The 16,385-nt window shown below is 38.8% G+C and overlaps 2 protein-coding genes across 9 annotated transcripts in view; one reads left to right on the top strand and one right to left on the bottom strand.

Annotated features, from left to right (window-relative positions):
• Positions 1-8,048, top strand: part of LOC106875516 (uncharacterized protein RP689) — a 33,609-nt gene extending 25,561 nt beyond the window's left edge. For all 8 annotated transcript variants that reach the window (XM_014923697.2, XM_052965983.1, XM_014923698.2 and 5 more), the window contains exon 2: positions 4,505-8,048. In XM_014923697.2, the coding sequence (XP_014779183.1) occupies positions 4,990-5,805 (816 nt within the window). In that variant the 5' untranslated portion in view covers positions 4,505-4,989 and the 3' untranslated portion in view covers positions 5,806-8,048. The remainder of the gene's footprint in view (positions 1-4,504) is intronic.
• The window catches only part of LOC106883744 (zinc finger protein Pegasus), a 103,549-nt gene that overhangs the window by 35,709 nt on the left and 51,455 nt on the right, over positions 1-16,385 (bottom strand). The gene's annotated exons all lie outside the window — the stretch shown is intronic.

The following is a 16,385-nucleotide window of genomic DNA, read 5'->3' as shown; positions in this document are numbered from 1 at the left end:
TATATATAGTCAACATGAAGGATGGTTCCATCCAAACTGCACTGGTTTGATATATTATATATATTATATTGTTGAGGCATGGCTGTGTGGTTTCTGCCTTATTGGGGTGTGCGTTTGTGTACATGGATGGTTTGGTGTGTACTTTGGTCAAACTCTTTGTTGGGCTTGAGGGCATTGGTGGAAGGCTGGGACCTGTGGTTGCAGTCATGGTTGGGTGTGCAGGTACAATAGGATGTACTTCCTTTCATGTGGGCAAGGATTAAACATTTCACTCCTGCTAAACTCAGGTAAACATCTGGGTGTTGAGTACCCTTTAAAATTGCTCTCTTCTTAGCCAGGCATAACCTGCACAAGGTATGCATGTTGTTAGTTCGTGTGTCGGCTGCGGTTTTTAGGCATAGGAGAATGTATCCTATAGGGCCTAGAATGTGTGTATTTATGTATGTATGTATGTGTATATGAAAGATAATGGGTGTACGTGTGCGTGTGTGAGTGAATACAAATACATAAAGCAGAACACGCTCGCACACACACATGTACACCCATTGTTTGTTTGTTGGCACTCCGTTGCTTACGACGTCGAGGGTTCCAGTTGATCCGATCAACGGAACAGCCTGCTCGTGAAATTAACGTGCAAGTTGCTGAGCACTCCACAGACACATGTACCCTTAACGTAGTTCTCGGGGATTTTCAGCGTAACACAGTGTGACAAGGCTGGCCCCTTGAATTACAGGCACAACAGAAACAGGATGTAAGAGTGAGAGAAAGTTGTGGTGAAAGAGTACAGCAGGGTTCGCCACCATCCCCTGCTGGAGCCTCGTGGAGCTTTAGGTGTTTTCGCTCAATAAACACTCACAACGCCTGGTCTGGGAATCGAAACCGCGATCCTATGACCGCGAGTCCGCTGTCCTAACCACTGGGCCATTGCGCCTCCACAGTACACTCTATTAGCTTTCATATACACGTACATAAATAAATACACACACACACACACACACATTATCTGTCAGCTTTCACTTTCCAACTTCAAAGCAAATGTCGCCTTCGACACGTCATGAAACCCAAAGTAAATAAATAAAAATTTTTCGCGGAAACTAACCAACATTTGGCAGTTCTGAGACCAAAAGTGAGTGATTGCCTACCCGCTATTTGCCTGGTATTACCAGGCGCATAGCGGATATATTCTCCTACGCCTAAAACTGCAGCCAAACCACGAACTAACAACACGCATAGCTTTTTGTATGTGTGTTCGATTTTGTTTATATCCTACACACAGTATAAAGAAACACAGATTTGTTCTCCGATATTATTCGGAATTGGCTAACCACATCGAATGATAAAGAACACGGACTTGTTTAAGATAATCACTGATAGAGTACTTCAAAGGAAATTAGTCCCCAGCGTTTGTTTCTGTGGATTTCATGTAGCATGAAGGGAGAACAGTGAAAAATGCAGAATCGTACGGTTTCAAAGTCTGTCTATTTCAATCCGACATTGCAATGTTGTAATATACAGACTCTGAAGTCACGCACGCACGCAAACACACACACACACACACACACTCAGAGCTGGGAAGGTCGTGTGTGTGCGCGCGCTCGCGCTCGATCTGAATGCAGCAGCGGTAAAATGTCGATGTGGTTAGTAGGCACCTTGTTTTTATTGCTGCTGATTTCCTACTCTTCCAATAATTTACAACACTACCAGAAATACGTAGACTTTGCCAGAACCCGGCAGTAAAACTGAAACAAATTAATGACGTCAGAAATACTGCAGTACTCCACCCCCACCCTCTCTTTCTCTCTCTCAGTCACTCCCTTTATCACTCACGTTGTTGCACTATCTCTCCCCCTCTCACTCACTCTCAATTTCTCCCTCCTCCCTCCCCCTTCTTCCTCTGTTTCCTTTATTACAAGCTGTGCTGAGAACATCTGCCCTTTCTCCAATTTCCTCTTTCTCCCCTTCTCTCTCACTCCCTTCTTGTTTTCCCCTTTCCCTCTCTCATTTTCTCTCACTCTCCCTTACCTCCCCCTTTCTCCCTCCTCTCTCTCTCACTCTCCCCTATCTCTCTCCCCCTCTCTCCCCTCCCCCTCTCCCCTACCTCCCCCCTCTCGCACTCAATATATCCAGAACATTTTCTGACTAACTCCCTGTTAGTGAACCTGTTTCAAATACCATTTTATTTCAAATCAATTCCCCAACATTCCTTTCCACCACCAAATCAATCATGTGGCTCTCTCTGTCTTCCATTCACTGAAGATCAATGCCTCTCAAATTCATGCTACATGACAACACTCAATATTTTGCATTCTTCTTTTATCAATCCAAGACCTAAACAAAAAAATACTTGTTTGCTACACTCACCTCATCCTTCCCACTCACCTGGCCCAAACCCTTATATCACCTCACCTATTCTCACTACCCCCCCCATGTCCCTCAGGAACATGTCTGCAACACATCCTCCGCCATCATCTCTTGTCTTACTCTCCAACTCCTTTGCCTTTGTTTTCTAACTGGGGTACCCATGTACCCGCCCTACAGCAAGGCACCTACATCTGCCCCTTCGATACCTCAAAGCTCTAACCCCCACTCATATTACTCTCTGCTCCCTGTTGAGAGGTTCTTATCTTGCAAGATACTCGATGATGCTGGTGCCATATGAAAAACACTGGTGATGATGCCACATGTTAAGTTCCACGTAAAATGTGCCACATAAAATGTACTGGTGCTACATGAAAAACACTGGTGATAATGCTACACGTTAAGTGCCATGTAAAATGTGCCACATAAAATGTACTGGTGCTGGTGCTACATGAAAAACACTGGTGATAATGCTACATATTAAGTTCCATGTAAAATGTGCCACATAAAATGTACTGGTGCTGGTACCACATGAAAAACACTGGTGATAATGCTACATGTTAAGTGCCACGTAAAATGTGTCACATAAAATGTACTGGTGCTAGTGCCACATGAATAAGCTGAATGGGGTCTTTAACTTGCTACAGTGATGATGATGATGATGATGATGATAATATATATATCAGCTGAATGGGATCTTTGCCTTGCAAGTTACTTGGTGACCTTGTTGGTGGTGGTGCCATGGAAAAAGCACCCAGTACAATATTCTGTAAAGTGGTTGATGTTATGAAGGGTGTCCTGCCATAGAAACCATACCAGAACAGACAATGGAACCTGGTGTGACTCCTGGTCTTCCCAGCAAATGTCACACTATGCAGCTCTATGCCAGCATGAAAAACAGGTGTTAAATCATCATCATTTAATGTCCGTTGTCCATGCTGGAATGGGTTGGACGGTTTGACCAGGGCTGGCAAGCAGGAATGCTGCACCAGACTCCAATCTGATTCAGCACTCTGAGAGTGTAATGGGTGCCTTTATGTGCCACCAGCATGCGTGCCATTTGCGTGACACCAGTATCTGCCACGACTGTGACTTCGCTAGGCTTGATGGGTTTTCTTCTCAAGCATGACATAATGCCAAAGGTCTCGGTCATTGCCTCTGTGAGGCCCAACGCTTGGAAGAAACTCAGCCACTTTGCCTCCCTGAGGCCCAACACTCGAAAGGAACTCAGCCACTTTGCCTCCGTGAATATGGCCAAATATGATCTCAAATAGCTGATTACTTACTAAGGCTGATGTGAAACCAATAAGAGAAACTATTGAAGGAAGGAGATGGAAATGGCTGGGTCGAGTTTGTTGCTAAAAACCGAACTGAATTGTCAGGATCGCTTTGCAATGGGATCCATGAAGTAAAAGAAGACGTGGCCAACCAAAGGAAACGTGGTGGAGAACCATAACAAAAGATCTTAAAAGCAGAGAGGGTTAACAATGGAACAAGCTGTCAAGGATGCTTTCGGTGTTGGAAGGTGGGATGATTTTGCTGTTACCTCAGGTGCCACAAAGCACAATGAGAACCGAAGGAATGAACGACTGAATATTCTAAAAATAAATTATTGTGTCATTGAGATCTTAAAGCTACAAGGTAAAGGCATAAATAATTAAAATCATTTTGAATGAATTAACAAAACATTTCACACAGAAATCTGAATGCTAAACAGTTAATGTATGTGGTTTTGTATAAACGCTTTCAGGCTGTGGTATTTTTATCCATGGAAAGTCTTTTTAAGACATAAAGTGCTAAAAAAAAAAACACTGTGTAACTTAGCAGTTTGGCAAAAGTGACTGATAATACCAGGCTTTTAAAAAATGAGTCCTGGAGTCAATTGTGACTAAAAGTTCTTCAAGGGAGTGCCCCAGCATGGCCACAGTCTAATGACTGGAACAAGTAAAAGATAGAAAAGATGAAAGATAACTCGAAACCAGTTGAAATGAATTGTTGCAGAGGTAAACAAGAATGGTGTATATTGATATTTTGTTATTATTTCAGCTCATCAGTATGTTAATTATAGTTGGCATTTATTATGCCTCAATAAACAATATTTTTATATATTTAATTTTTGTAATTATGTTTTTGTTTATTTTAACAGATTACAGTTGGTAGAATTCTCTGGCAGTTATGATGTGAAATGAATGAAACCAGCAGCCTACCACTGAAACAGAAGATGATCTGTTGTCTTGGAGACGATATATCACTTTTCAGAAATTGAATTCCATTGAAAAGAATCTCTGTTTTTAGGCCAAAGCACAAATATATTCTCTTTTCATTCTCAAACCTAAATATACCCGACTGAAAATCTGCTTATCCTTATAATATAAACTTATTTCAAAGAGGTAATCTGCAATAGTTTTGCAGTTTTTACATGGCACCAAAAAGATCTGTCAAATATTTCCCATCACTATTCCCAAGAACCTATGATCAATATGACAACAGCAGTAACAACAAGATTATCTGCAAAGGTAACTGTTGGTTTTTATAGTTAATATTCTTTACCTTTGAACTGGAACCTCTGTGAGATTCTCTACTAGCACAGCCTTCATTTATAGTTAATGTGCACTTAAACATTATCCAAAGATGGTAACACATAAAATGGTTTTCTGTTATTCTCTGCACATTCTTGTTCTTATTATCATTTACACCTGTATGTCGTTGTATTATAAATCCACTCAACATATCGATAGACAATTCCAAAGTCCAATTACAGAAGAGGAACGGAAGCTGTTGATGGTAACAGCCCGAGCATTTATCAGAGCTTTGGACAGTGCTAATATCCCATACATGATATACAGTGGAACTCTGCTGGGCTCTTATCGTCATCACGATCTTATACCATGGGATGATGACTTTGATATACTTATCAACGCTTCTCTTAGAAATGCTGTGAAGCGATTTGTGGCTAAATACGATGATTCTTTTGCTTTGTATGTACCAAACTTTCAGGATTTTGCATGGAAATATTATCGTAAAGATATGGCTTTAAAGACACTTCCTAATCTTCCATTTGGATGGCCATATGTTGACATTTTCTTTTTCAACGAGAACGAAACACATATCTGGGATGATATTTCTTATTTATCAAAAGAATTCACTTTTCGGAAAGATAAGGTATTTCCCTTGCAGCGACGACTATTTTCTTCAATGCAGTTGTCTGCACCATGCAATCCACTGCATATGCTAAGTACGTATCACATACAGAGCTGCAAATCTCGTTCAATGTCTCATAAACATGAAGTGATTCTCCCAAAGAACTCTTACAGAGTCATCCCCTGTCAAGCGCTGACTGGTTTCTACCCATTTGTACATCACACAAAAACTGAAGACGGGTGGAAGGAGACACTCAAAGTTGGAGACATTGTTTTATATTCCATTGATGTGAAGGAATATTGCTGAGTTCTCTGTGTGAAAAATGAAGCGTCTATCATTCACACATAGAAACACAAATACTTGCATGGATCTCCATCACTTTCAGCAATAAGGTTTTAGTCATTTGATCAACTGTTCTAACTGCTTATTGGATTAACTTTTAAGTGGCTGAGTGTACCTCAGTCACAAGTACCCTGAACATAATTCTCAGCCAGAATCACCTTAACAAGGTGGTATTGTGACAAGGCCGTACCTTGAAAGTACAGATAGAAATCTATCTGATAGGTTTTTGTGTACCTAATTTCATTCACAAGGTACATGATGACCAATCGACAGATGCTACCGAAACAGATGGAAACCCAAAATGCCATAGGGTGGAATTGATCCTAGGACATTGGGATGGGCAGACTTCTTGACCATTTAACCAAAATGTGCCAGCGTGTATGTATATATGTGTGTTATCATCATCATGTATGTATGTGTGTATGTATGTATGTGTGTCATCATCATCATCATTTAACGTCCGTTGTCCATGCTGGCATGGGTTGGACAGTTTGACTGAGCTGTCATGCTGGAAGGCTGCACTAGACTCCAGTCTGATTCGGTGTGGTTTTCTACAGCTGGTTAATATTTGAGGATGGGTTGATGGTTGAGAGGCTGGGCTGTGGTGGAAGAACAATCGCAGGTGATCTGTGACAGAGATATGAGGCTGAGTGGTGGGAGAGGAGGACAGCAGAGAGAAGAAGCAGTGGTGGGGTGTTGGAGCATCTCAGGATACAGTGGGGGATAGAGAGAGAAAAAGATGGGGGAAGAGATGCATGGTGAGAGATATAGGAGTGGTTCAAGGGGCTATAGCAAGTGGGTGTGGGGTTATAGATATGGGAGGGCATTGAGAGTGATGGCAGGTAAGAAAGGAGAGCAATGACTGAAGGCAGAAGAGACGGTGATTGATAGAAATAGTGTGGGCTGGGATGATAATGAAGAATGAAGGTGATTCCAAGGAGCAGATGTAATGTGCCGATTCTTCTTTCAACTGATTATGGTAGTCGAATGATATCTTTTTGTACCTTGAGAATTTTCTCTCGCATCCCATCACTTACCTTCTTTTGATCTCCTTTAGCCATGTATCTCTTTTATAGCAGCATACCTGTGCTTGCCTTTCATTCAAACTCTCGTCTTTCAACACCTGCAATGAAGCCACTTACCTCCACCTTCTTCTTCCTGATACTTCCTCTTTGTAGTGGGAGCATTTTCCCTTTCCTTTCTCTCTGTTCTTTTCCCATTAGTGCCACTGGTATGTAGAATGCACCCAATATACACCTTGCAAAGTGGCTGATGGTAGGAAGCGCGTCCAGCCATAGAAGCTAGGCCAAGGATGACAGTGGAGCTCAATGCTGCCCCACAGCTTATCTTGCTGTCCAACCCATGCTAGCATGGAAAGCGGATGTAAAATGATGATGGTTTATATCAGTGGTTCTCAACCAGGGTCCATATAAGAGATCTGGGGATCCACAATAGTATTTTAAGGGCCCCTGAAGAAATTTTGTCTTAGATGTATCTCGTATTGGTGTGTATTGCAAGAAAAACAATTAGGTTTCTTTCTCTTTTACATTGTTCAACCTACACAAGGGAATGGGGGAAAAACAAAATAGGAATTTTGAAAGAAGTTCCTATAAAACTAGTTTTTAAACACCGAGTGGCTATGGGGGTCCACCAGAATAAAATAATAATAAAAGGGGTCCAGAGAACCCCTGTAAATAAGTACATACGAATGGATGTGTGTAAATAAATAAATGAATGAATGAATGAGGTGACCCCAGAATCTGAGATCATATTTTAATCAAAAAGCACCGTTTCCAGCACCAAATTACTAAAACTAACATTGGACCATTTATTTTAAAACGAGTCCTTATTTATCATCTAAATTGTTTTTTACTTTAAGTTCATTTGTTGTTATTTTCTCTGTTTGTTGTGTTTTTAAATCAAATTATACAATTCTATGGTAAAATGGATGAAAGTCATTGAATCATATCTTGCTTTGTTTCACCTGTGGACACCATCGAAAGATGTTTTGAGAAGTTTACATGGATTTGGCCATCATCAAAGAAAAGTAAATATTTCACTGCATTTTGTGATAAAATGATTGTAAATTATGGTTTTTGTACTTCTTTGACCCTTTCGTTACCAACCTGGCTGAAACCAGCTTTGACTCTGTGGTACAAATGTCTTGTTTTCATAAGTTCTGAATTAAAATCTTCCACCAAACCTTAGTCACAATTTATGCTCCTAACACTAGCTGAATGATAACTAAGTTATTTTACTAAATTCTTTGTTATATTTAAAGTAATTGAAAGAAACAGAGAGCATCTCAATAGAAATATGGTAACAAAAGGGTTGAAATATATGATAGAGAAACAATTCTTAACCCTTTTGATACCAACCCACCTGAAACCGCCTCTGACTCTGTAGTATAAATGCTCCATATGATGTTGAGGAAATTCTTTCAATGGTCCTGCAATCTCCAGATAAGGAGGAAATTTCCCTGTCCTTGCACCTAAAGGAGTGCGTATGTTGCTAGTATCTCCCTTATAAGTTACTAGCTGTCATTCCTACGTAATGTCTTGTGATACCATCAGATGGTGTGAGCGTGACTATAGTCCACAGCTTTTGATAGATAAACTTTTCTCAATAGGCAGTTGGTAATAATTTTGGTTGTTACATGTATATGTACTCATACATATACAAATGCATTCACATATAAAAATATCCAACTTGTGGTTTATACAGTTAAAATATCATACTCTACTACATCCCTCTTCAGTCACATTTGCCTCATCTAACTTGTCCAAGTAAACCTACAGCTTCTACCAACTGTAATTGTACACAATGTAACAACTACCCATTGGATTTCAGGTACTTGACAAATTATATTTACTTTTTATGCATTAGTGTTGTAATTTTTCTTTCTCCAGTTATTCTCTTATTCTTCTCTCCTTGAATTCTTTTTCTTTTTCCTCTCTTGTTCATAATTCTCTTCCACATAACATCTTACACGCATATCATTACATACACATCTATCTCACCCTCTACATTCCTCTTACCTTCCTTTTTAAGTTAAACACGTATATTATTTGTTAAAACTTATCCCTGCGCTGTCTTTTTCTTCATCTTTGTTCATTACATTCTCTCTCTTCCTCTGTCTCCCTCTCTTGCACACACACACACACATATGACATACTTAGGGGGCATGGAGTGTTAAAATGAGACAATACATTTGGTAGAAGCCTGTGCCAATTCCTTATCATGCCAGCTCCTCTAACTGGCAACGAGCCTTCATCTCTGACTCCAGAAACAATCTGTATGCAGTGATATGTGCAATCAACAACATTGGCAGGCCAGCTAAAGGAAACTGAGTCTCCCAGTGGGCCTAAATTCTAGATGAAGTTAAAGGTTTATCACCCTATCTACATAAAAACTGGATTTTTGACAAAGAAAACCCTACCATCAGAGCATGAAGACCTGCACTCTACCTTTCTCTTCCACTACATTCAGTGATTTCTCAAAGCAGCTTTCCTTCATTATATCTAAGTCCAGCATAATTCCTGACCATAAACAGATGAGAAGTTTTGTTTCAGTGATGGAGGTATCTTGCATGTTTGTGGCAAAGAAATACCACCACCTCTGTAATTTTCTCATTTTGAGGCCACATTGAAGGTTGAACAAAAGTAGGCAACATTGCGATTCTCTTGTCACTCATGCGAGTGTGTCCTCTATTGTTGATACTCTCTATGAAGGGGTGTTTGTGTTTTAATCATCTGAAACATGAGAAAGATAAAAGCTATATAATTATATATATGTCTCCTTAGTCATACAACGAAAGCGTCAGCAAACCGCAAAACCTGTTCAATATGTTTAATGGTTGGATATCATAGTTTTTTGGTTCAATGATTCTTTAGAAAGTGCAAGGCATTTCATCTGGAGATCAGCTCAGCTGTGTCATGATTCATCTAAGGACATAGCCGTGCTGATCTCCACCGGATGAAGAACCATCAAAAGTTGTAACCATCGAAGTAAAAACTGTGTGCACGCACACACACTTCTCTTTGAATATGCACTCACATATACATATACATGCATACATACTATATATATATATATATATATATATATATATAAAACTTGCTTGGAAATGGATGCATGGCATTCAATAATATAATAATATAAATGATATATATATATATATATATGCATATATACATACATATATGTACATACTTACATATATATGTATATATATATATATATATATATATATATATATATATATATATGCTTATATGGGTACAGGACGTCACAAAATGTAAACAACATGAAATACGAAGGCAAACTTGGGTATGCGAACAATGAGAGAAACAAATGGAAAACAAGACAAGTAACATAAATAACGACCCTTCATCAGTTGTCGGCTGTTCATCTACTCCACATTTCGAGCAATTAACGACAATATGTGGCTTTGAAAGGTAGTTTCTCCCGCGAACCAAAATAAAATTTGGGATTTGCAGAGGGTCAAAGTTGGTAACAAAAACAGGACAGTGGAGACATACAAGGAAACCAAACGAAAACAAACATGGAGGGTCGTTAGGCCAGATGAGGTAAGGTAGCAAACGCTAGAGAAATATTGTCTTTGATAAGAATGCGTCTGGTCTGTATGACAGGCTGAAAGAAAAGAAAGATGATCACGTGAGGAAAAGAAAGATGGATGATGGTCACATGTATGTATATATATAAATGTGTCAAGGATCTATAATCCTTCAAGGGATGCTAGCATCCAAATTCTGAACTAGTGTTCAATGAAAACTAAAGGATCTTTTCAATTTGACAGCCAGATTTTTTAATTGATTTTTTTAAACTAAACAGTTTGAAACTTCGGATACTGATAGAATGTATCAGGGGTTTTCCTATTCTGTACACAAAAAAGTTTGGTTACTTTTTCTAGCAGGTTATGCAACCACATATAGGCTCCATCATTAGTCTGTTTCAGTAATAATTTTGTTGTTATTTTAGCCTCAAATCAACCTTGATACAGCAAACCTATGCTGCTATAAAAATATCTCTGGTTATCAAAGAAAGGTTTTGTTAGGGGAGTGGACCCGCAAGTTGTTCGCAAACAGCAGCAGTAATTTTCTTCAGCTGAATACACATCATTGATTGGTTAAAATTACCCAAATACGACAACTTTAACACGAAATAACTTCTAAAATATAAAGTTTTGTCAAAAATGTTAAGAGTAAACCCTGTTCTATGTGACACATTCTACCAGTATCCGAAATTTCGAAGTGTTTCGTTAACGAAAATTAATTAAAAAATCTGGCTGTCAAATTGAAAAGATCCGAACTAAATATATTAGTTTTGCATTGATATATATATATAGGTATTTAAAAATTCATGTCATCATCATCATCTGTATATACACACACACACATATATATATATATATATATATATATATATATACACACACACTCACACACACATGTATATATATGTGTGTGTATGTGTGTGTGTGTGTGTTAATGCAAACTATATGATAAATATACATACATACACAAAAAACTGTTTTTTATTAAAAAAATAAATTGTTCTTATGTAGGCCAACTTTTGACTCACCCTGTACAATAATTTATTTATTTGTTGGCCGGTTTCATTTTTTCAGAAGGAATCAATAACACATGCTTAAAACTATCTTTACATATAGAGAAATATGCATACACGTGTTTGTGTGTATGTATTTCGTTTCTTGGTTCGTTTTTCCAAGCGAGATGAGAGTCAGACCTTATTAAAGTATTGTTTTACAATGGGTGGCCCTTCCTGTGGTTGACCTTTACCTGTTTTTCAAGTAAAAGATCTCTTATTTCACACATCTCCAGTGAGAACCTTGTAGATGGTGTGTTAGAAGGAGAAATAACAACTGCATTACTTGTAGCTTACAGTATGTGGAGAAGCAGAAACTAAAAGAAACACATGGACCCAGATACACTTGTATCATCATCATCTTTTAACGTCTGCTTTTCATGCTAGCATGGGTTGGACGATTTGACTGAGGACTGGTGAACCAGATGGCTACACCAAGCTCCAATCTGTATGTCTACATATTTATACATATCATGCATGGGTTGTTGCCAGTGCCGCCTGACTGGCTTCCCGTGCCAGTGGCACGTAAAAAGCACCATCCTAATGTGGTTGATGCCATCCCCCTCCGCCTGACTGGCTCCTCTGCTGGTAGCACGTAAAAAGCACCATCCAAATGTAGGTTTAAATCGTGCCTAGTAGTTTAAGAGTTAAGGGGATGATGTATTGTATTCTCTTCACTCTAGTTACTAGTGTTAATGTTGCTAACTCTAAGGAGCATTAGTGATGTCCCTGCTATTACTAAGTTAATGGGTAGATTTTCTGGGATTACAATGTTACTTTCAACTCAGCTGAAGTGGTGGCGGCCAGAATGGAGGTTCTCAGGGGCCACAATTAGGTAGCTGAGTTTTCTTTATTTAATAATCTATATTTTGTGCTCCACGTAAATATACATCTGGAGCTTGTGTTTTATCTACCTTATGAAGAGAATGAATGGGAGAAAGAGAGGCTGCCAAATGTCGACCCAACAGAGGGACCAACTATCCAAATTGACAGTACCTTGGCAGATAACGCAATTAAGGGTATGAAGACAGGGAAAGCCCCTAGCCCATCAGGAATCGCTGCTGAGATGCTTAAAATATCTGGCAGTGAGGGCTATAGTCTAGTCACCCTTATAGTCAATCAGGTGATACATGAAGGAGTCATACTCAATGACTGGTGTAGCAGCACCTTAGTCAACTGCTACAAAGGTAAAGGTGACACATTAGATAGGAATAATTACAGAGGTATCGAATTGTTGGATCAGATGATGAAAGTCATGGAGGGAGCCATAGCCCAATGAATTAGGGAGAGAATTAGTTTAGACGAGATGCAATTTGGGTTTGTCCCAGGGAGAAGTATTGCAAATGAGGTTAAACTCCTGCCATGCCAGGTAAAAGAGTGCCCACCACTGAAGAGATCTAACAAGATTGAAATCATGTGGTCTGGTGGTCTCAAAGCTACGACAGCTGGAATTATCTCCCACTTGCAATAAATATTGAGTGCGGAAAGCACACCGAATAAACCAGCTGGAGATGTTGTCCTGGGGTTAAAATTGCAGTATCGTCGTCTCTGAAACGGACACCCACATTAAAGTGGGGATAAACACTGCCTTTTGGTTTGTATACTGCTTCTAGCTTGAACAGAGATTTTCTAATGGACTAGTTATATATATATATATATAACTGATAACTTTGGTATATATGCATATACTCATATATTGTTTATATATATATATATATATTCTTTCTTTTATTCTTTTAGATGTATATTCATTTACACACACACACACTGACACAGTGTGTATTGTATAGCTGAAGCATGAAGTCACAATGAGATGGTAAGTAGTTGGGGTGACTAATGAAGAGAGGGTGTGAACAGCAGATGAATTAGGGGTGCAGAGAAGGGACCTAGGTAGATGTTTATGAGGATTAATGACTGGCTTAGAGGGGACAGGGACAGGCAGATGTTTCCTTAGATTGGAACAACTTTAATATTGCTTTTATCTATTGTCAGCATTCAATTGTCATCATCATCATCATCATCACCATCGTCAATCGTGTGTTGCCAACCTTAGTAGGTCATTGGACGGCTTCTCAGCTGTTTCACAAAACTTCACACTCTATTCACTCATCCATTGATTTATCTAGCAATCTCCTGTCAGACTCTCTCATTCAACCTACCTACCTACCTATTCACCTACCTTTCTGTCTGTCTGTCTGTCTTTCTGTTTGTATGTGTGTATATATATATATAGGGGTGGCTGTGTGGTAAGTAGCTTGCTTACCAACCACATGGTTCCGGGTTAAGTCCCACTGCGTGGCACCTTGGGCAAGTGTCTTCTACTATAGCCTCGGGCCCACCAAAGCCTTGTGAGTGGATTTGGTAGACGGAAACTGAAAGAATCCCTTCATATATATATATATATATATATGTCTGTGTTTGTCCCCACAACATCGCTTGACAACCGATGCTGGTGTGTTTACGTCCCCGTCACGTAGCGGTTTGGCAGAAGAGACTGATAGAATAAGTACTAGGCTTACAAAGAATAAGTCCTGAGGTCGATTTGTTCGACTAAAGGCGGTGCTCCAGCATGGCCACAGTCAAAATGACTGAAACAAGTAAAAGAGTGTGTGTGTGTATGTATTCCAGGTGATGCTATTAAGTTCGCCATGGCCTCGACCAATACTGGCTGAAACTTTGCTAAGTGTGTGTGTGAGGAGTTTCATTAGGGCCACAAGGTGATTTAAAAGACAGTTGATTTTAATAGCATACTTTTCTGTTAGTAAATGTTTTTCTTACACACACTAACAAGCATACACACACACACACACATGCTTGATGTGGGGTAGGGTTAAAGATTTAAAGCAAATTTTTTGTTGTTGCTTAAATCCCAGCAATGGACTACCGTATTTATCATTCCATAATGTATATTTTTATTTCTTTATTGTCCACAGGGGGCTAAACATAGTGGGGACACGCATGGACAGACAAAGGGATTAAGTCGATTACATCGGTCCCAGTGCGTAACTGGTATTTATTTAGTCAACTCTAACCCTAAGTCCTGGGGTCGATTTGTTCGACTAGAGGTGGTGCTCCAGCATGGCTGCAGTCAAATGTCTGAAACAAGTACAAGAGTAAACAAATGGGAATACGTTAGCTACTTGAGATTACATTATAACATGCCTGGCTTTATTAGTGCCACACCAATGGCTGTGTAAAATATGGGAGGTTTTTCTGCTGCATACTGTATGGGACTTCGAAGGCCAGTTATTTCAAAAAAACTCCTCTGGTTATTTCATTGAATCCCTCTAAATTCATGGATATTTCCAAAATAGACCAAACCATTGTAGTAAAGCTGAATATTTCCAGAGATGCTTGGCCATCTCTCTTCAGTTCATGGAAATGAATATCTCGTGTTTTATTGGTCACTTGGATTTGACTCGGCATTTCTTGGAGGCAGGAAGCGTGAGCTTAGACTGAACAACAAAAATAATAATAATCCTTTCTACTCTAGGCACAAGGCCTGAAATGTTTGTGCAGGTGTAGGGATGAGTCAATGTAATCAACCCTAGTCTTTCATTGGTACTTAATTTATCAACCCCGAAAGGATGAAAGTCACAATTGACCTCAGTAGAATTTGAACTCTGAACATAGCAATGGATGAAATGCCAATTAGCATTTTGTCCGGCATGCTAATGATTTTGCCAGCCCGTCGCCTAATAATTAATTGGGTTTTGTATATTTGTACTCCAGTGTCACTATGATGGCATGTGCTGCTCTTTCAGTAATAGTAACAACAGCAATATCAACAACAACAACAACAGTAATGATTCAATCTGATCATGAAACTGAAAATCAAAATCTGGATAGAATGGTCGTGATTAAAGAGGAATAAAACTTGTTTAATACACTTCTATATTTGAGAGATGAGGAATTATGTACATTATTTACATTATTTACATTTGATGGATATTTGTCCTCATCTTCTTTGTTGTTAACACGTTTCGGCTGATATACCCTCCAGCCTTCATCAGAGTCTTGGGGAAATTTCGAACCTGGGTTCTCATTCCTAACGTATTTTTTGATGTTGTTGTTGTTATTATTATTATTATTATTATTATTATTATTATTATTATTATTATTATTATTATTATTATCCTTTATATATTAACCAAATGAAGTAGATTGACAAAATTATTTTTTGAAACTGTTGAAGACACAAGATGTTGAAATATTGTTCACTAGATGACAGTGGCACTCTTCTTTTAATTTTGACTTTATTATTATTATTATTATTATTATTATTATTATTCAGGTCACTGCCTGAAGGGTATATCAGCCAAAACGTTGTGTTAACAACGAAAAAAGATGAGGACAAATATCTGTCAAATGTAAATAATGTAAACAATGTAAATAATGTAAAACTTGTTTAATATTGGTGATGAGAAAGAAAAGAAGAATAGCAGGGCAGATATGACGATTTGAAATGGGGGATAAAAAAAAAAGAACAAGACTTTGGTCATTGAGTAAGGTGGATCTTGTACCCATAATTGATAGAGCCTTGGGTACTATATGGACCAAGCTGTAAAACTGGATTGAAAAGGATGAGGGTATATATGTGAAGAAAAAGAACGTTGCTTAAGAACTGCATGATTTCTCTGAAGAAGGATCCTTAAAAGCTGGATGAAGAGCATTAACGGAGTCCACCGACCAAAGATGCTGTAACAACAGCAATAATAATTCTTTCTGATACAGGCACATAGCCTGAAATTTAGGGGCAGGGGGTATGTCGATGTAATCGACCCCGGTGCTTGGGCTGGCATTTAATTTATCGACCCCGAAAGGATGAAAGACAAAGTTGATTTCGCAGAATGTAGGGACGAACGAAAGGTAGTTGGCATTTTCTCTGGTGTTGCAATAATAATAATAATTTTCGA

The sequence above is a fragment of the Octopus bimaculoides genome, chromosome 3, assembly GCF_001194135.2.
Source record: "Octopus bimaculoides isolate UCB-OBI-ISO-001 chromosome 3, ASM119413v2, whole genome shotgun sequence".
NCBI classification, from domain to species: domain Eukaryota; kingdom Metazoa; phylum Mollusca; class Cephalopoda; order Octopoda; family Octopodidae; genus Octopus; species Octopus bimaculoides.
Note: the sequence above shows the minus strand (reverse complement) of the source record. Positions and strands in the feature narration are given on the sequence as shown.